The sequence below is a fragment of the Bombina bombina genome, chromosome 4 (assembly GCF_027579735.1).
Source record: "Bombina bombina isolate aBomBom1 chromosome 4, aBomBom1.pri, whole genome shotgun sequence".
NCBI lineage: Eukaryota > Metazoa > Chordata > Amphibia > Anura > Bombinatoridae > Bombina > Bombina bombina.
In genome coordinates, this window is record NC_069502.1 from 345,253,512 (window position 1) to 345,274,913 (window position 21,402).

At 43.1% G+C, this 21,402-nt stretch overlaps 1 protein-coding gene across 1 annotated transcript in view; it reads left to right on the forward strand.

Moving 5' to 3' along the window:
• SMC4 (structural maintenance of chromosomes 4) overlaps positions 1–21,402 on the forward strand; it is a 459,275-nt gene that overhangs the window by 243,477 nt on the left and 194,396 nt on the right. The window contains exons 14-15 of the mRNA XM_053711800.1: positions 1,083–1,235; positions 1,313–1,439. Of these exons, the coding sequence (XP_053567775.1) occupies positions 1,083–1,235; positions 1,313–1,439 (280 nt within the window). The remainder of the gene's footprint in view (positions 1–1,082; positions 1,236–1,312; positions 1,440–21,402) is intronic.

Consider the following 21,402-nt stretch of genomic DNA (forward strand, 5'->3'; position numbering starts at 1 on the left):
GGAAGGTGTAGGTCCGTTGTAGCTAATATGTCAGGGAGCACAGATGCTTTAAAAAGACAGGCATTCCAGCTGCTGGCTTCCCTATCCTCCTTCCCCCGTTAATTTATTGTCTCTCTCTACTTTAGAAGATGCCCCTGTTATGCCTCATGGACAGAGACCTGTTAGCTTTAATGTCTCTGAAAATGAGTAACACGGTAGTTGGTTCCCTATTAACCCCATGCACTCTTCCTGTCCTGAACAAAAGGTGGAAGAAATCGGATCGGCAAAATTGCAGAGCTAAAACAATTGTGCACGCATTAAAACGGACTGTCCGGTCAAATCCCCTGAACTTGTCAACCCTTGGCCCCTATGTGCTGTGTCACTCATTTTTACTCACAACCCTGTCCTCCCGTGTAAAGCCCATGTAGCCTTGGAAGTTGCAGGAGGGACAGCTGCTGACTGAGCTGTGTCTTGAATCCTCCTGTGTGTGCGCGCACCGTTCTGGAGGAGGGGTCACGTGACATTGTGTGAATCGATTCGGCTTTTCAGGAAAGAAAAGGGATTCTAAACCCAATTTTTTTCTTTCATGATTCAGATATTTTGAAATTTTAAGCAACTCTCTAATTTACGCCTATAATCATTTTTTCTTCGTTCTCTTGTTCTCTTTATTTGAAAAAGGCATCTAAGCTAATGATTTTAGGTTCAGACCCTGGACAGCACTTGTTCATTGCTGACATTTAGCAACCAATCTGCAAGAACAACCCAGGTTGTGAACCAAAAATGGTCCGGCATTTAAACTTACATTCTTGCTTTTTAAATAAAGATAGCAAGAGAACAAATAAAAATTGATAATGGGAGTAAATTAAAAAGTTGCTTAAAATTGCATACATTTTGTTTTTTAAACTAGGGACCGAGAGTGCAATTTTTCGTTTCATCTGGTATATTAACGAAAAGACAGGAGCTTCTTAAAATAACTTGAAAGATTCTAGAAATGGATTTCATTTTGTACATGAGCTCTCTCATAAACAAGATTTACCTGTTAGTAAATATTTTTAATTTGCTCCCAATACTGCTTTAATAAAAGTTTGGGTTTCAATTTGTAGTTACAAAAGATGGAGTCCAAACTTAAAACCGACTCGGATAAAGCCACAGCGATTCAGGATCGTAAAGTTCAGCTTGAAGAAGAGGTATCTAAATTGCGTCTAACCACACGGGAGATGAGAAATACCTTTGAGAAGTACACCGCAAGTTTGCAGGTACATCTTAATCCTATATTCATCTGAATGTACCTGATGCATGTCGAAATAATTATATTTATTGTAATCATTACCAGAGCCTTTCTGAACAAGAAATACACCTAAAAGCACAAGTCAAAGAACTAGAAGCTAATGTTGCTGCTACCACTCCAGATAGAAATCAACAAAAGCAAATGGAAAAGACACTTGAAACATTCAAAAAAGGTAACTCCTGTGATAAAAGCCTTTACTTAATGTGTATGAATTGTTTTTTAAAGCTTACATTTTAGTATTAATAAAGATTAACAGTGATATTATTTTTCTCTTGTTAAGTGTATCCAGTCCACGGATCATCCATTACTTGTGGGATATTCTCCTTCCCAACAGGAAGTTGCAAGAGGATCACCCACAGCAGAGCTGCTATATAGCTCCTCCCCTCACTGCCATATCCAGTCATTCTCTTGCAACTCTCAACAAAGATGGACGTAGTAAGAGGAGAGTGGTGTATTATAGTTCGTTTTTTAACTTCAATCAAAAGTTTGTTATTTTTAAATGGTACTGGAGTGTACTGTTTCATCTCAGGCAGTATTTAGAAGAAGAATCTGCCTGCATTTTCTATGATCTTAGCAGAAGTAACTAAGATCCATGGCTGTTCTCACATATTCTGAGGAGTGAGGTAACTTCAGAGGGAGAATGGCGTGCAGGTTTTCCTGCAATAAGGTATGTGTAGTTAATATATTTCTAGGGATGGAATTTGCTAGAAAAATGCTGCTGATACCGGATTAATGTAAGTTAAGCCTTAAATGCAGTGATAGCGACTGGTATCAGGCTTATTAACAGAGATACATACTCTTATAAAAGTGTAATATAAAACGTTTGCTGGCATTTTAATCGTTTTTATATATGTTTGGTGACAAAACTTATTGGGGCCTAGTTTTTTTCCACATGGCTGGTTTGATTTTTGCCTAGAAACAGGCTTTCCACTGTTGCAATATGAGTGGGAAGGGCCTATTTTAGTGCTTTTCTGTGCAGCTAAAAATACTGACAGACATTCAGCTTCCCTCTGCATGATACAGGACATCTCTGAAGGGCTCAAAAAGCTTCAAAGTCGTGTTTGAGGAGGGTAACAATCACAGTAGACTGTGGCAGTTGTTGTGACTGTGTTTAAAAAACGTTTTTGTCATTTATTATTCTGTTTTTGTTATTAAGGGGTTAATCATCCATTTGCAAGTGGGTGCAATGCTCTGCTGACTTGTTACATACACTGTAAAAATTTTGTTAGTGTAACTGCCTTTTCTCCAACATTGGTGTGTCCGGTCCACGGCGTCATCCTTACTTGTGGGAATATCTCTTCCCCAACAGGAAATGGCAAAGAGTCCCAGCAAAGCTGGCCATATAGTCCCTCCTAGGCTCCGCCCACCCCAGTCATTCTCTTTGCCGTTGCACAGGCAACATCTCCACGGAGATGGTTAAGAGTATGTGGTGTTTAAATGTAGTTTTTTTATTCTACTATCAAGAGTTTGTTATTTTAAAATAGTGCTGGTATGTACTATTTACTCTGAAACAGAAAGGGATGAAGATTTCTGTTTGTGAGAGGAAGATGATTTTAGCAGACAGTAACTAAAATCGATTGCTGTTTCCACATAGGACTGTTGAGATGAAGTAACTTCAGTTGGGGGAAACAGTTAGCAGACTTTTCTGCTTAAGGTATGACTAGCCATATTTCTAACAAGACTGTGTAATGCTGGAAGGCTGTCATTTCCCCTCATGGGGACCGGTAAGCCATTTTCTTAGTTTCAAACAGAATAAAGGGCTTAATATGGGCTATAAAACTGGTAGACACTTTTATGGGCTAAATCGATTGCTTTATTTGGTCATTTTATACATGTTTATGCTCATAATTCACTCTTATAAACTTGGGGAACGTTTTTTAACGTCAGGCACTATGTTAGACACCTTTTCCAGTCAGGGAGGGCCTTCCCAGTTGTAGGCTGAGCCTCATTTTCGCGCCATTACTGCGCAGTTGTTTTTGAGAGCAAGACATGCAGATGCATGTGTGAGGACCTGAAAGTAGTTGGAAAAGTTTCTAGAAGGCGTCATTTGGTATCGTATTCCCCTCTGGGCTTGGTAAAGTCACAGCAAAGGCTGTAGCTGGGACTGTATAGGGGTTAAATCTGTAAACGGCTCCGGTTCCGTTATTTTAAGGGTTAAAGCTCTGAAAATTGGTATGCAATACTTTTAATTCTTTAAGACACTGTGGTGAAATTTTGAACAATTCCTTCATACTTTTTCACATATTCAGTAATAAAGTGTGCTCTGTTTAAAATTTAAAGAGACAGTAACGGTTTTATTTTAAAACGGTTTTTGTGCTTTATTGACAAGTTTAAGCCTGTTTAACATGTCTGTACCTTCGGATAAGCTATGTTCTATATGTATGAAAGCCAATGTGTCTCCCCATTCAAAATTGTGTGATAATTGTGCCATAGCGTCCAAAGTAAGGACAATACTACCACAGATAATGAAATTGCCCAATATGATTCCTCAGATGAGTGGAGTAGACATACTACATCATCTCCTACTGTGTCTACACCAGTTTTGCCCATGCAGGAGGCCCCTAGTACATCTAGCGCGCCAATGCTTATTACCATGCAACAATTGACGGCTGTAATGGATAACTCCATAGCAAATATTTTATCCAAAATGCCTGAATATCAGAGAAAGCGCGATTGCTCTGTTTTAAACACTGAAGAGCAGGAGGGCGCTGATGATAATTGTTCTGTCATACCCTCACACCAATCTGAAGTGGCCATGAGGGAGGTTTTGTCAGATGGGGAAATTTCAGATTCAGGAAAAATTTCTCAACAAGCTGAACCTGATGTGACATTTAAATTTAAATTAGAACATCTCCGCGCACTGCTTAAGGAGGTGTTATCTACTCTGGATGATTGTGACAACTTGGTCATTCCAGAGAAATTATGCAAGATGGACAAGTTTCTAGAGGTTCCGGTGCACCCCGACGCTTTTCCTATACCCAAGCGGGTGGCGGACATAGTGAATAAGGAGTGGGAGAAGCCCGGCATACCTTTTGTTCCTCCCCCTATATTTAAGAAATTATTTCCTATGGTCGACCCCAGAAAGGACTTATGGCAGACAGTCCCTAAGGTCAAGGGGGCAGTTTCTACTCTAAACAAGCGAACTACTATTCCTATCGAGGATAGTTGTGCTTTCAAAGATCCTATGGATATAAAATTGGAAGGTTTGCTTAAAAAGATTTTTGTACAGCAAGCAAAGCAAAAAAGGAAACCGGCTAACCATCCGCAAATGAATCCAGGGAAGCGGTAAAGGTAAGATGCAGTAAGGTTTTATTATTTACAGGTACAGACAGGCTAAAATCAAAAAGGTGGGCATGCAGAAAAAATGCACCAAACGGAACTGGTCCGGATGGCTACTGAACAGCAAAAAACATACGCGTTTCGTGAGGGGCTACCTCACTTGCTCACTGCTTGAAACAGAATGCTGTTCTGCAAGCATATATAGAGGGTCAATTAGGTTAATTAGTAATCTGTTTAATAATTGATACTTGATTTAGTTTTGAACCCTTAAAACTATATATGCTGCATAAACAGACAGAATGAGTACAGGAATGCAATGCTCGTTTTAAAACAATGCATTAAAGTGGAAATACACAATTTTAAATTTATGGTTTTCAATAACATAAGAACACTATATCATTAGGGGTTAAAGATTAATATATGAAAAGAAAAATATACCCCTAAAATATGTGTTACATATTGAAGTTGTAAAGAACTATACTAACGGTTTACACAATTTATCAGATATATATTAAAAAATATTTCTTTACACAAACAAATTGACATCTGATTCAATATTTAGACCAAATGGGATCCTGGAATTTACATTGAAAATCCACCTGACCTCTTTTTTACTGAGCCGATATTCTTTAAGACACTGTGGTGAAATTTTGAACAATTCCTTCATACTTTTTCACATATTCAGTAATAAAGTGTGCTCTGTTTAAAATTTAAAGTGACAGTAACGGTTTTATTTTAAAACGTTTTTTGTGCTTTGTTGACAAGTTTAAGCCTGTTTAACATGTCTGTACCATCAGATAAGCTATGTTCTATATGTATGAAAACCAAGGTTTCTCCCTATTTAAATTTATGTGATAATTGTGCCATAGTGTCCAAACAAAGTAGGGACAATGATGCCACAGATAATGATATTGCCCAAGATGATTCCTCAAATGAGGGGAGTAAGCATGATACTGCATCATCCCCTTCTGTGTCTACACCAGTTTTGCCCACACAAGAGGCCCCTAGTACATCTAGTGCGCCGATACTTATTACCATGCAACAATTAACGGCTGTAATGGATAATTCTATTGCAAACATTTTATCCAAAATGCCTACTTATCAGAGAAAGCGCGATTGCTCTGTTTTATACACTGAAGAGCAAGAGGATGCTGCTGATAACTGTTCTGACATACCCTCACACCAATCTGAAGGGGCCAGGAGGGAGGTTTTGTCTGAGGGAGAAATTTCAGATTCAGGAAAAATTTCTCAACAAGCTGAACCTGATGTTGTAACATTTAAATTTAAATTAGAACATCTCCGCGCACTGCTTAAGGAGGTATTATCTACTCTGGATGATTGTGACAATTTGGTCATTCCAGAGAAATTATGTAAGATGGACAAGTTCCTAGAGGTTCCGGTGCCCCCCGATGCTTTTCCTATACCCAAGCGGGTGGCGGACATAGTAAATAAGGAGTGGGAAAGGCCCGGCATACCTTTTGTTCCTCCCCCTATATTTAAGAAATTATTTCCTATAGTCGACCCCAGAAAGGGCTTATGGCAGACAGGTCCCCAAGGTCGAGGGGGCGGTTTCTACTCTAAACAAACGCACTACTATTCCTATAGAAGATAGTTGTGCTTTCAAAGATCCTATGGATAAAAAATTAGAGGGTTTGCTTAGAAAGATGTTTGTTCAGCAAGGTTACCTTCTACAACTAATTTCATGCATTGTTCCTGTCACTACGGCAGCGTGTTTCTGGTTCGAAGAACTAGAAAAGTCGCTCAATAAAGAATCTTCGTATGAGGAGGTTATGGACAGAGTTCAAGCACTTCAATTGGCTAACTCTTTTATTTTAGATGCCGCTTTGCAATTAGCTAGATTAGCGGCGAAAAATTCAGGGTTTGCTATCGTGGCGCGCAGAGCGCTTTGGCTAAAGTCTTGGTCAGCGGATGTGTCTTCCAAGACAAAATTGCTTAACATCCCTTTCAAGGGTAAAACACTGTTTGGTCCTGATTTGAAAGAGATTATTTCAGACATCGCCGGGGGAAAGGGCCACGCCCTCCCTCAGGATAGGTCTTTTAAGGCTAAAAATAAGCCTAATTTTCGTCCCTTTCGCAGAAACGGACCAGCCTCTAATTCTACATCCTCTAAGCAAGAGGGTAATACTTCACAACCCAAACCAGCCTGGAGACCGATGCAAGGCTGGAACAAGGGTAAGCAGGCCAAGAAGCCTGCCACTGCTACCAAAACAGCATGAAGGGATGGCCCCCGATCCGGGACCGGATCTGGTGGGGGGCAGACTTTCTCTCTTTGCTCAGGCTTGGGCAAGAGATGTTCAGGATCCTTGGGCACTAGAAATAGTTTCTCAAGGTTATCTCCTGGAATTCAAGGAACTACCCCCAAGGGGAAGGTTCCACAGGTCTCAATTATCTTCAAACCAAATAAAAAGACAGGCATTATTACATTGTGTAGAAGACCTGTTAAAGATGGGAGTAATTCATCCAGTCCCAATAAGAGAACAAGGGATGGGGTTTTACTCCAACCTGTTCATAGTTCCCAAAAAAGAGGGAACATTCAGACCAATTTTAGATCTCAAGATCCTAAACAAATTTCTCAGGGTTCCATCGTTCAAAATGGAAACCATTCGAACGATCCTTCCCACCATCCAGGAAGGTCACTTTATGACCACGGTGGATTTAAAGGATGCGTACCTACATATTCCTATCAACAAGGAACATCATCAGTTCCTAAGGTTCGCTTTTCTGGACAAGCATTACCAGTTTGTGGCTCTTCCATTCGGATTAGCCACTGCTCCGAGAATTTTCACAAAGGTACTAGTGTCCCTTCTAGCGGTTCTAAGACCAAGGGGCATTGCAGTAGTACCTTACTTGGACGACATCCTGATTCAAGCGTCGTCTCTGTCAAAAGCAAAGGCTCATACGGACATCGTCCTAGCCTTTCTCAGATCTCACGGATGGAAGGTGAACAAAGAAAAAAGTTCTCTGTCCCCGTCAACAAGAGTTCCCTTCTTGGGAACAATAATAGATTCCTTAGAAATGAGGATTTTTCTGACAGAGGTCAGAAAATCAAAAATTCTAAGCTCTTGTCAAGTACTTCATTCTGTTCTTCGTCCTTCCATAGCGCAGTGCATGGAAGTAATAGGATTGATGGTTGCAGCAATGGACATAGTTCCTTTTGCACGAATTCATCTAAGACCATTACAACTGTGCATGCTCAGACAGTGGAATGGGGATTATGCAGACTTGTCTCCGACGATTCAAGTAGATCAAAAGACCAGAGATTCACTCCGTTGGTGGCTGATCCTGGACAACCTGTCACAGGGAATGAGCTTCCGCTGACCAGAGTGGGTCATTGTCACGACCGACGCCAGTCTGGTGGGCTGGGGCGCGGTCTGGGAACCCCTGAAAGCTCAGGGTCTATGGTCTCGGGAAGAATCTCTTCTCCCGATAAACATTCTGGAACTGAGAGCGATATTCAATGCTCTCAAAGCTTGGCCTCAACTAGCAAAGGCCAAATTCATAAGGTTTCAATCAGACAACATGACGACTGTTGCATATATCAACCATCAGGGGGGAACAAGGAGTTCCCTGGCGATGGAGGAAGTGACCAAGATAATTCAATGGGCGGAGAATCACTCCTGCCACTTGTCTGCAATCCACATCCCAGGAGTGGAAAATTGGGAAGCGGATTTTCTGAGTCGTCAGACATTCCATCCGGGGGAGTGGGAACTCCATCCGGAAATCTTTGCCCAAATAACTCAATTATGGGGCATTCCAGACATGGATCTGATGGCGTCTCGTCAGAACTTCAAGGTTCCTTGCTACGGGTCCAGATCCAGGGATCCCAAGGCGACTCTAGTAGATGCACTAGTAGCACCTTGGACCTTCAACCTAGCTTATGTATTCCCACCGTTTCCTCTCATTCCCAGGCTGGTAGCCAGGATCAATCAGGAGAGGGCTTCGGTGATCTTGATAGCTCCTGCGTGGCCACGCAGGACTTGGTATGCAGACCTGGTGAATGTCATCGGCTCCACCATGGAAGCTACCTTTGAGACAGGACCTTCTTGTTCAAGGTCCATTCGAACATCCGAATCTGGTCTCCCTCCAACTGACGGCTTGGAGATTGAACGCTTGATTTTATCAAAGCGTGGGTTTTCAGATTCTGTAATAGATACTATGATTCAGGCTAGAAAGCCTGTAACTAGAAAAATTTACCATAAAATATGGAAAAAATATATCTGTTGGTGTGAATCTAAAGGATTCCCATGGAACAAGATAAAAATTCCTAAGATTCTATCCTTTCTACAAGAAGGTTTGGAGAAAGGATTATCTGCAAGTTCTCTGAAGGGACAGATCTCTGCTTTATCTGTTTTACTTCACAAACGGCTGGCAGCCGTGCCAGATGTTCAAGCATTTGTTCAGGCTCTGGTTAGGATCAAGCCTGTTTACAGACCTTTGACTCCTCCCTGGAGTCTAAATCTAGTTCTTTCAGTTCTTCAAGGGGTTCCGTTTGAACCTCTACATTCCATAGATATTAAGTTATTATCTTGGAAAGTTTTGTTTTTGGTTGCTATTTCTTCTGCCAGAAGCGTTTCAGAGTTATCTGCTCTGCAGTGTACTCCGCCCTATCTGGTGTTCCATTCAGATAAGGTTGTTTTGCATACTAAGCCTGGTTTTCTTCCAAAGGTTGTTTCCAACAAGAATATTAACCAGGAGATAGTTGTACCTTCTTTGTGTCCGAAACCAGTTTCAAAGAAGGAACGTTTGCTACACAATTTAGATGTAGTCCGTGCTCTAAAATTCTACTTAGAAGCTACAAAAGAGTTCAGACAAACATCTTCTCTGTTTGTCGTCTATTCTGGTAAAAGGAGAGGTCAAAAAGCAACTTCTACCTCTCTTTCCTTTTGGCTTAAAAGCATCATCCGATTGGCTTATGAGACTGCCGGACGGCAGCCTCCTGAAAGAATCACAGCTCACTCCACTAGGGCTGTGGCTTCCACATGGGCCTTGAAGAACGAGGCTTCTGTTGATCAGATATGTAAGGCAGCGACTTGGTCTTCACTGCACACTTTTGCCAAATTTTACAAATTTGATACTTTTGCTTCTTCGGAGGCTATTTTTGGGAGAAAGGTTTTGCAAGCCGTGGTGCCTTCCGTTTAGGTAACCTGATTTGTTCCCTCCCTTCATCCGTGTCCTAAAGCTTTGGTATTGGTTCCCACAAGTAAGGATGACGCCGTGGACCGGACACACCAATGTTGGAGAAAACAGAATTTATGCTTACCTGATAAATTACTTTCTCCAACGGTGTGTCCGGTCCACGGCCCGCCCTGGTTTTTTAATCAGGTCTGATGAATTATTTTCTCTAACTACAGTCACCACGTTACCATATGGTTTCTCCTATATTTTTCCTCCTGTCCGTCGGTCGAATGACTGGGGTGGGCGGAGCCTAGGAGGGACTATATGGCATCTTTGCTGGGACTCTTTGCCATTTCCTGTTGGGGAAGAGATATTCCCACAAGTAAGGATGACGCCGTGGACCGGACACACCGTTGGAGAAAGTAATTTATCAGGTAAGCATAAATTCTGTTTTCTCCTGTTAAGTGTAGTCAGTCCACGGGTCATCCATTACTTATGGAATTATATCTCCTCCCTAACAGGAAGTGCAAGAGGATCACCCAAGCAGAGCTGCTATATAGCTCCTCCCCTCTACGTCATACCCAGTCATTCTCTCGCACCTAACTAATAGATAGGACGTGTGAGAGGACTGTGGTTGTTAAACTTAGTTTTTTATTTCTTCAATCAAAAGTTTGTTATTTTAAACGGCACCGGAGTGTGTTGTTTCTTCTCAGGCAGCATTAGAAGAAGAATCTACCTGAGTTTGTCTATGATCTTAGCGTTCGTAACTAAGATCCACTTGCTGTTCTCGGCCATTCTGAGGAGTGAGGTAACTTCAGAACAGGGGATAGCAGGCAGGGCTCACCTGCAAGGAGGTATGTTGCAGTATATTATTTTCTAAGGAATGGAATTGACTGAGAAAATACTGCTAATACCGATGTAATGTAAGTGCAGCCTTAAATGCAGTAGTAGCGACTGGTATCAGGCTGATATGTATGTATACTCTGAGGTATTTCTGGGGAATGGAATTTCACTAAGAAAATACTGTCTATATTTAAGTAATATTTGAGCCTGCACTGCAGTGAAAGCGACTGGCAGCAGGCTTATTAGTAACATTTCATAATTTTCATTTTTAAAACTTTCACTGGCATGTTAATCGTTTTTTCTGAGGTACTTGGTGATAAAACTTTATGGGCATGATTTTTACCACATGGCTGTCGTTTGTTTCTGAATAATATCAGTTTACTGAGCTTCCCCACTGTTGTAATATGAGTGGGAGGGGCCTATTTTAGCGCTTTATTGCGCAGTAAAAATTTAGTCACAGTCTTCCTATTTCTTCCTCCATGATCCAGGACGTCTCTACAGAGCTCAGGGGTCTCCAAAACTAGTTTTGAGGGAGGTAATCACTCACAGCAGACCTGTGATAGTGTGTTTTGACTATGATAAAAACGTTAATATTAAATTGTTATCCGTTTTTTGGGTATTAAGGAGTTAATCATCCATTTGCTGGTGGGTGCAATCCTTTGCTAACTTAATACATTTACTGTGAAAAATTGGTTGCTATAACTATTTTGGTTCATTGTTATTTCAACTGTGACAGTTTTTTGTGCTTCTTAAAGGCACAGTAGCGTTTTTTATATTGCTTGTAAATTTATTTAGAAAAGTATTTCCAAGCTTGCTAGTCTCATTGCTAGTTTGTTTAAACATGTCTGACACAGATGAATCTCTTTGTTCACTATGTTTAAAGGCCAATGTGGAGCCCAATAGAAATTTGTGTACTAATTGCATTGATGCTACTTTAAATAAAAGCCAATCTGTACATGTAAAGAAATTATCACCAGACAACGAGGGGGAAGTTATGCCGACTAACTCTCCTCACGTGTCAGTACCTTCGCCTCCCGCTCAGGAGGTGCGTGATATTGTGGCGCCAAGTACATCAGGGCGGCCCATACAAATCACTTTGCAAGACATGGCTAATGTTATGACTGAAGTACTATCTAAATTGCCAGAATTTAGGGGTAAACGCGATCACTCTGGGGTAAGAACAGAGTGCGCTGATAATAATAGAGCCATGTCTGATACTGCGTCACAATTTGCAGAACATGAGGACGGAGAGCTTCATTCTGTGGGTGACGGATCTGATCCAAGTAAACTGGACTCAGACATTTCAAATTTTAAATTTAAGCTTGAGAACCTCCGTGTATTACTAGGGGAGGTATTAGCGGCTCTGAATGATTGTAACACGGTTGCAATTCCAGAGAAAGTATGTAGGCTGGATAAATATTTTGCGGTACCGGCGTGTACTGACGTTTTTCCTATACCTAAAAGGCTTACAGAAATTGTTAACAAGGAGTGGGATAGACCCGGTGTGCCTTTTTCACCCCCTCCTATATTTAGAAAAATGTTTCCAATAGACGCCACCACACGGGACTTATGGCAGACGGTCCCTAAGGTGGAGGGAGCAGTTTCTACTCTGGCTAAGCGCACCACTATCCCGGTGGAGGATAGCTGTGCTTTTTCAGATCCAATGGATAAAAAGTTAGAGGGTTACCTTAAGAAAATGTTTGTTCAGCAAGGTTTTATATTACAACCCCTTGCATGCATTGCGCCTGTCACGGCTGCGGCGGCATTCTGGTTTGAGTCTCTGGAAGAGACCCTTAGCACAGCTCCATTGGATGAGATTATAGACAAGCTTAAAGTCCTTAAGCTAGCTAATTCATTTATTTCTGATGCCGTAGTACACTTAACTAAACTTACGGCTAAGAACTCCGGATTCGCCATTCAAGCGCGTAGAGCGCTGTGGCTTAAATCCTGGTCTGCTGATGTGACTTCTAAATCTAAATTGCTTAACATTCCTTTCAAAGGGCAGACATTATTCGGGCCCGGTTTGAAAGAAATTATCGCTGACATTACTGGAGGTAAGGGCCATGCCCTGCCTCAAGACAGGGCCAAACCAAGGGCTAAACAGTCTAATTTTCGTGCCTTTCGTAACTTCAAGGCAGGAGCAGCATCAACTTCCTCCGCTCCAAGACAGGAAGGAACTGTTGCTCGCTACAGACAGGGCTGGAAACCTATCCAGTCCTGGAACAAGGGCAAGCAGGCCAGAAAACCTGCTGCTGCCCCTAAGACAGCATGAAGTGAGGGCCCCCGATCCGGAAACGGATCTAGTGGGGGGCAGACTTTCTCTCTTCGCCCAGGCTTGGGCAAGAGATGTCCAGGATCCCTGGGCGTTAGAGATCATATCTCAGGGATATCTTCTGGACTTCAAAGCTTCTCCTCCAAAAGGGAGATTTCATCTTTCAAGGTTGTCAGCAAACCAGATAAAGAAAGAGGCGTTTCTACGCTGTGTACAAGACCTCTTACTAATGGGAGTGATCCACCCAGTTCCGCGGTCGGAACACGGACAAGGGTTTTACTCAAATCTGTTTGTGGTTCCCAAAAAAGAGGGAACCTTCAGACCAATCTTGGACTTAAAGATCCTAAACAAATTCCTAAGAGTTCCATCGTTCAAAATGGAAACTATTCGGACCATCTTACCTATGATCCAAGAGGGTCAGTACATGACCACAGTGGATTTAAAGGATGCCTACCTTCACATACCGATTCACAAGGATCATTACCGGTATCTAAGGTTTGCCTTCCTAAACAGGCATTACCAGTTTGTAGCTCTTCCCTTCGGGTTAGCTACAGCTCCAAGAATCTTTACAAAGGTTCTGGGCTCTCTTCTGGCGGTACTAAGACCGCAAGGAATAGCGGTAGCTCCGTACCTAGACGACATTCTGATACAAGCGTCAAGTTTCCAAACTGCCAAGTCTCATACAGAGTTAGTTCTGGCATTTCTAAGGTCGCATGGGTGGACGGTGAACGTAGAAAATAGTTATCTATTGCCACTCACAAGAGTTCCCTTCTTAGGGACTCTTATAGATTCTGTAGAAATGAAAATTTACCTGACAGAGGCCAGGTTATCAAAACTTCTAAATGCTTGCCGTGTCCTTCATTCCATTCAACACCCGTCAGTGGCTCAATGCATGGAGGTAATCGGCTTAATGGTAGCGGCAATGGACATAGTACCTTTTGCACGCCTGCATCTCAGACCGCTGCAATTGTGCATGCTAAGTCAGTGGAATGGGGATTACTCAGATTTGTCCCCTATGCTAAATCTGGATCAAGAGACCAGAGATTCTCTTCTATGGTGGCTTTCTCGGCCACATCTGTCCAGGGGGATGCCCTTCCGCAGGCCAGATTGGACGATTGTAACAACAGACGCCAGCCTGCTAGGTTGGGGCGCAGTCTGGAATTCCCTGAAGGCTCAGGGATCATGGACTCAGGAGGAGAGACTCCTTCCAATAAACATTCTGGAATTAAGAGCAGTTTTCAATGCTCTTCTGGCTTGGCCTCAGTTAGCAACTGAGGTTCATCAGGTTTCAGTCGGACAACATCACGACTGTGGCTTACATCAACCATCAGGGAGGGACAAGGAGTTCCCTAGCGATGATGGAAGTCTCAAAGATAATTCGCTGGGCAGAGTCTCACTCTTGCCACCTGTCAGCGATCCACATCCCAGGTATGGAGAACTGGGAGGCGGATTTCCTAAGTCGCCAGACTTTTCATCCGGGGGAGTGGGAACTTCATCCGGAGGTGTTAGCCCAACTGCTTCATCATTGGGGCAAACCAGATCTGGATCTCATGGCGTCTCGCCAGAACGCCAAGCTTCCTTGTTACGGATCCAGGTCCAGGGACCCGGGAGCGGTACTGATAGATGCTCTGACAGCACCTTGGGTCTTCAACATGGCTTATGTGTTTCCACCCTTCCCGATGCTTCCTCGATTGATTACCAGGATCAAACAGGAGAGAGCATCGCTGATTCTAATAGCGCCTGCGTGGCCACGCAGGACCTGGTATGCAGATCTAGTGGACATGTCGTCCTGTCCACCATGGTCTCTGCCTCTGAGACAGGACCTTCTGATTCAGGGTCCTTTCAAACATCCAAATCTAATTTCTCTGAGGCTGACTGCATGGAGATTGAACGCTTGATTCTATCAAAGCGGGGATTCTCGGAGTCAGTGATTGATACCTTAATACAGGCTAGGAAACCTGTTACCAGGAAAATTTACCATAAAATATGGCGTAAATACTTATATTGGTGCGAATCCAAGAGTTACTCATGGAGTAAGGTTAGGATTCCTAGGATATTGTCTTTTCTACAAGAAGGTTTAGAAAAGGGTTTATCTGCTAGTTCGTTAAAGGGACAGATCTCAGCTCTGTCTATCCTTTTACACAAACGTCTGTCAGAAGTTCCGGACGTTCAGGCTTTTTGTCAGGCTTTGGCTAGGATTAAGCCTGTGTTTAAGACTGTTGCTCCGCCGTGGAGCTTAAACTTAGTTCTTAACGTTCTGCAAGGTGTTCCGTTTGAACCCCTTCATTCCATTGATATCAAGCTGTTATTTTGGAAAGTTCTGTTTTTAATGGCTATTTCCTCGGCTCGAAGAGTCTCTGAGTTATCGGCCTTACATTGTGATTCGCCTTATCTGATTTTTCATTCAGACAAGGTAGTTCTGCGTACTAAACCTGGGTTCTTACCTAAGGTAGTCACTAACAAGAATATCAATCAAGAGATTGTTGTTCCATCATTGTGCCCTAACCCTTCTTCAAAGAAGGAACAACTTCTGCACAATCTGGACGTCGTCCGTGCCCTGAAATTTTATTTGCAGGCAACTAAGGAATTTCGTCAAACTTCTTCCCTGTTTGTCGTTTATTCTGGACAGAGGAGAGGTCAAAAAGCTTCGGCTACCTCTCTCTCTTTTTGGCTTCGTAGCATAATACGTTTAGCCTATGAGACTGCTGGACAGCAGCCTCCTGAAAGGATTACAGCTCATTCTACTAGAGCTGTGGCTTCCACTTGGGCCTTTAAGAATGAGGCCTCTGTTGAACAGATTTGCAAGGCTGCAACTTGGTCTTCACTTCACACTTTTTCAAAATTTTACAAATTTTACACTTTTGCTTCTTCGGTGGCTGTTTTTGGGAGAAAGGTTCTACAGGCAGTGGTTCCTTCCGTGTAAAGATCCTGCCTGTCCCTCCCGTCATCCGTGTACTTTGAGCTTTGGTATTGGTATCCCATAAGTAATGGATGACCCGTGGACTGACTACACTTAACATAAGAAAACATAATTTATGCTTACCTGATAAATTCCTTTCTCCTGTAGTGTAGTCAGTCCACGGCCCGCCCTGTTTTTTACGGCAGGTCTAAATTTTAAATTAAACTCCAGTCACCACTGCACCCTATAGTTTCTCCTTTCTCGTTTGGTTTCGGTCGAATGACTGGGTATGACGTAGAGGGGAGGAGCTATATAGCAGCTCTGCTTGGGTGATCCTCTTGCACTTCCTGTTAGGGAGGAGTTAATATCCCATAAGTAATGGATGACCCGTGGACTGACTACACTACAGGAGAAAGGAATTTATCAGGTAAGCATAAATTATGTTTCTCCAACATAGGTGTGTCCGGTCCACGGCGTCATCCTTACTTGTGGGATATTCTCTTCCCCAACAGGAAATGGCAAAGAGCCCAGCAAAGCTGGTCACATGATCCCTCCTAGGCTCCGCCTACCCCAGTCATTCTCTTTGCCGTTGTACAGGCAACATCTCCACGGAGATGGCTTAGAGTTTTTTAGTGTTTAACTGTAGTTTTTATTATTCAATCAAGAGTTTGTTATTTTGAAATAGTGCTGGTATGTACTATTTACTCAGAAACAGAAAAGAGATGAAGATTTCTGTTTGTATGAGGAAAATGATTTTAGCAACCGTAACTAAAATCCATGGCTGTTCCACACAGGACTGTTGAGAGCAATTAACTTCAGTTGGGGGAACAGTGTGCAGTCTCTTGCTGCTTGAGGTATGACACATTCTAACAAGACGATGTAATGCTGGAAGCTGTCATTTTCCCTATGGGATCCGGTAAGCCATGTTTATTACGATTGTAAATAAGGGCTTCACAAGGGCTTATTAAGACTGTAGACTTTTCTGGGCTAAATCGATTCGTTATTAACACATATTTAGCCTTGAGGAATCATTTTATCTGGGTATTTTGATATAATAATATCGGCAGGCACTGTATTAGACACCTTATTTCTTAGGGGCTTTCCCAAAGCATAAACAGAGCCTCATTTTCGCGCCGGTGTGGCGCACTTGTTTTTGAGAGGCATGGCATGCAGTCGCATGTGAGAGGAGCTCTGATACTTAGAAAAGACTTTCTGAAGGCGTCATTTGGTATCGTATTCCCCTTTGGGTTTGGTTGGGTCTCAGCAAAGCAGATACCAGGGACTGTAAAGGGGTTAAAGTTTTAAAACGGCTCCGGTTCCGTTATTTTAAGGGTTAAAGCTTCCAGATTTGGTGTGCAATACTTTTAAGGCTTTAAGACACTGTGGTGAAAATTTGGTGAATTTTGAACAATTCCTTCATGTTTTTTCGCAATTGCAGTAATAAAGTGTGTTCAGTTTAAAATTTAAAGTGACAGTAACGGTTTTATTTTAAAACGTTTTTTGTACTTTATTATCAAGTTTATGCCTGTTTAACATGTCTGAACTACCAGATAGACTGTGTTCTGAATGTGGGGAAGCCAGAATTCCTATTCATTTAAATAAATGTGATTTATGTGATAATGACAATGATGCCCAAGATGATTCCTCAAGTGAGGGGAGTAAGCATGGTACTGCATCATTCCCTCCTTCGTCTACACGAGTCTTGCCCACTCAGGAGGCCCCTAGTACATCTAGCGCGCCAATTCTCCTTACTATGCAACAATTAACGGCTGTAATGGATAATTCTGTCAAAAACATTTTAGCCAAAATGAACCCTTGTCAGCGTAAGCGTGGCTGCTCTGTTTTAGTTACTGAAGAGCATGACGACGCTGATATTAATATCTCTGAAGGGCCCCTAACCCAATCTGAGGGGGCCAGGGAGGTTTTGTCTGAGGGAGAAATTACTGATTCAGGGAACATTTCTCAACAGGCTGAACCTGATGTGATTGCATTTAAATTTAAGTTGGAACATCTCCGCATTTTGCTTAAGGAGGTATTATCCACTCTGGATGATTGTGAAAAGTTGGTCATCCCAGAGAAACTATGTAAAATGGACAAGTTCCTAGAGGTGCCGGGGCTCCCAGAAGCTTTTCCTATACCCAAGCGGGTGGCGGACATTGTTAATAAAGAATGGGAAAGGCCCGGTATTCCTTTCGTCCCTCCCCCCATATTTAAAAAATTGTTTCCTATGGTCGACCCCAGAAAGGACTTATGGCAGACAGTCCCCAAGGTCGAGGGAGCGGTTTCTACTTTAAACAAACGCACCACTATACCCATAGAGGATAGTTGTGCTTTCAAAGATCCTATGGATAAAAAATTAGAAGGTTTGCTTAAAAAGATGTTTGTTCAGCAGGGTTACCTTCTACAACCAATTTCATGCATTGTCCCTGTCACTACAGCCGCATGTTTCTGGTTTGATGAACTGATAAAGGCGCTCGATAGTGATTCTCCTCCTTATGAGGAGATTATGGACAGAATCAATGCTCTCAAATTGGCTAATTCTTTCACCCTAGACGCCACTTTGCAATTGGCTAGGTTAGCGGCTAAGAATTCTGGGTTTGCTATTGTGGCGCGCAGAGCGCTTTGGTTGAAATCTTGGTCGGCTGATGCGTCTTCCAAGAACAAGCTACTAAACATTCCTTTCAAGGGGAAAACACTGTTTGGCCCTGACTTGAAAGAGATTATCTCTGATATCACTGGGGGTAAGGGCCACGCCCTTCCTCAGGATCGGCCTTTCAAGGCAAAAAATAGACCTAATTTTCGTCCCTTTCGTAAAAACGGACCAGCCCAAAGTGCTACGTCCTCTAAGCAAGAGGGTAATACTTCTCAAGCCAAGCCAGCTTGGAGACCAATGCAAGGCTGGAACAAGGGAAAGCAGGCCAAGAAACCTGCCACTGCTACCAAGACAGCATGAAATATTGGCCCCCGATCCGGGACCGGATCTGGTGGGGGGCAGGCTCTCTCTCTTCGCTCAGGCTTGGGCAAGAGATGTTCTGGATCCTTGGGCGCTAGAAATAGTCTCCCAGGGTTATCTTCTGGAATTCAAGGGACTTCCCCCAAGGGGGAGGTTCCACAGGTCTCAGTTGTCTTCAGACCACATAAAGAGACAGGCGTTCTTACATTGTGTAGAAGACCTGTTAAAAATGGGAGTGATTCATCCTGTTCCATTAAGGGAACAAGGGATGGGGTTCTACTCCAATCTGTTCATAGTTCCCAAAAAAGAGGGAACGTTCAGACCAATCTTAGACCTCAAGATCTTAAACAAGTTTCTCAAGGTTCCATCGTTCAAGATGGAAACCATTCGAACTATTCTTCCTTCCATCCAGGAAGGTCAATTCATGACCACGGTGGATTTAAAGGATGCGTATCTACATATTCCTATCCACAAGGAACATCATCGGTTCCTAAGGTTCGCATTCCTGGACAAACATTACCAGTTCGTGGCGCTTCCTTTCGGATTAGCCACTGCTCCAAGGATTTTCACAAAGGTACTAGGGTCCCTTCTAGCGGTGCTAAGACCAAGGGGCATTGCAGTAGTACCTTACCTGGACGACATTCTGATTCAAGCGTCGTCCCTTCCTCAAGCAAAGGCTCACACGGACATCGTCCTGGCCTTTCTCAGATCTCACGGCTGGAAAGTGAACGTGGAAAAGAGTTCTCTATCCCCGTCAACAAGGGTTCCCTTCTTGGGAACAATTATAGACTCCTTAGAAATGAGGATTTTTCTAACAGAGGCCAGAAAAACAAAACTTCTAGACTCTTGTCGGATACTTCATTCCGTTCCTCTTCCTTCCATAGCTCAGTGCATGGAAGTGATCGGGTTGATGGTAGCGGCAATGGACATAGTTCCTTTTGCGCGCATTCATCTAAGACCATTACAACTGTGCATGCTCAGTCAGTGGAATGGGGACTATACAGACTTGTCTCCGAAGATACAAGTAAATCAGAGGACCAGAGACTCACTCCGTTGGTGGCTGTCCCTGGACAACCTGTCACAAGGGATGACATTCCGCAGACCGGAGTGGGTCATTGTCACGACCGACGCCAGTCTGATGGGCTGGGGCGCGGTCTGGGGATCCCTGAAAGCTCAGGGTCTTTGGTCGCGGGAAGAATCTCTTCTACCGATAAATATTCTGGAACTGAGAGCGATATTCAATGCTCTCAAGGCTTGGCCTCAGCTAGCGAGGACCAAGTTCATACGGTTTCAATCAGACAACATGACGACTGTTGCGTACATCAACCATCAGGGGGGAACAAGGAGTTCCCTAGCGATGGAAGAAGTGACCAAAATCATTCTATGGGCGGAGTCTCACTCCTGCCACCTGTCTGCTATCCACATCCCAGGAGTGGAAAATTGGGAAGCGGATTTTCTGAGTCGTCAGACATTGCATCCGGGGGAGTGGGAACTCCATCCGGAAATCTTTGCCCAAGTCACTCAGCTGTGGGGCATTCCAGACATGGATCTAATGGCCTCTCGTCAGAACTTCAAAGTTCCTTGCTACGGGTCCAGATCCAGGGATCCCAAGGCGGCTCTAGTGGATGCACTAGTAGCACCTTGGACCTTCAAACTAGCTTATGTGTTCCCGCCGTTTCCTCTCATCCCCAGGCTGGTAGCCAGGATCAATCAGGAGAGGGCGTCGGTGATCTTGATAGCTCCTGCGTGGCCACGCAGGACTTGGTATGCAGATCTGGTGAATATGTCATCGGCTCCACCTTGGAAGCTACCTTTGAGACGAGACCTTCTTGTTCAGGGTCCGTTCGAACATCCGAATCTGGTTTCACTCCAGCTGACTGCTTGGAGATTGAACGCTTGATTTTATCGAAGCGAGGATTCTCAGATTCTGTTATCGATACTCTTGTTCAGGCCAGAAAGCCTGTAACTAGAAAGATTTACCACAAGATTTGGAAAAAATATATCTGTTGGTGTGAATCTAAAGGATTCCCTTGGGACAAGGTTAAGATTCCTAGGATTCTATCCTTCCTTCAAGAAGGATTGGAAAAAGGATTATCTGCAAGTTCCCTGAAGGGACAGATTTCCGCCTTGTCGGTGTTACTTCACAAAAAGCTGGCAGCTGTGCCAGATGTTCAAGCCTTTGTTCAGGCTCTGGTTAGAATCAAGCCTGTTTACAAACCTTTGACTCCTCCTTGGAGTCTCAATTTAGTTCTTTCAGTTCTTCAGGGGGTTCCGTTTGAACCCTTGCATTCCGTTGATATTAAATTATTATCTTGGAAAGTTTTGTTTTTGGTGGCAATTTCTTCTGCTAGAAGAGTTTCAGAATTATCTGCTCTGCAGTGTTCTCCTTATCTGGTGTTCCATGCAGATAAGGTGGTTTTGCGTACTAAACCTGGTTTTCTTCCGAAAGTTGTTTCTAACAAAAACATTAACCAGGAGATTATCGTACCTTCTCTGTGTCCGAAACCAGCTTCAAAGAAGGAACGTTTGTTGCACAATTTGGATGTTGTTCGCGCTCTAAAATTCTATTTAGATGCTACAAAGGATTTTAGACAAACATCTTCCTTGTTTGTTGTTTATTCCGGTAAAAGGAGAGGTCAAAAAGCAACTTCTACCTCTCTCTCTTTTTGGATTAAAAGCATCATCAGATTGGCTTACGAGACTGCCGGACGGCAGCCTCCCGAAAGAATCACAGCTCATTCCACTAGGGCTGT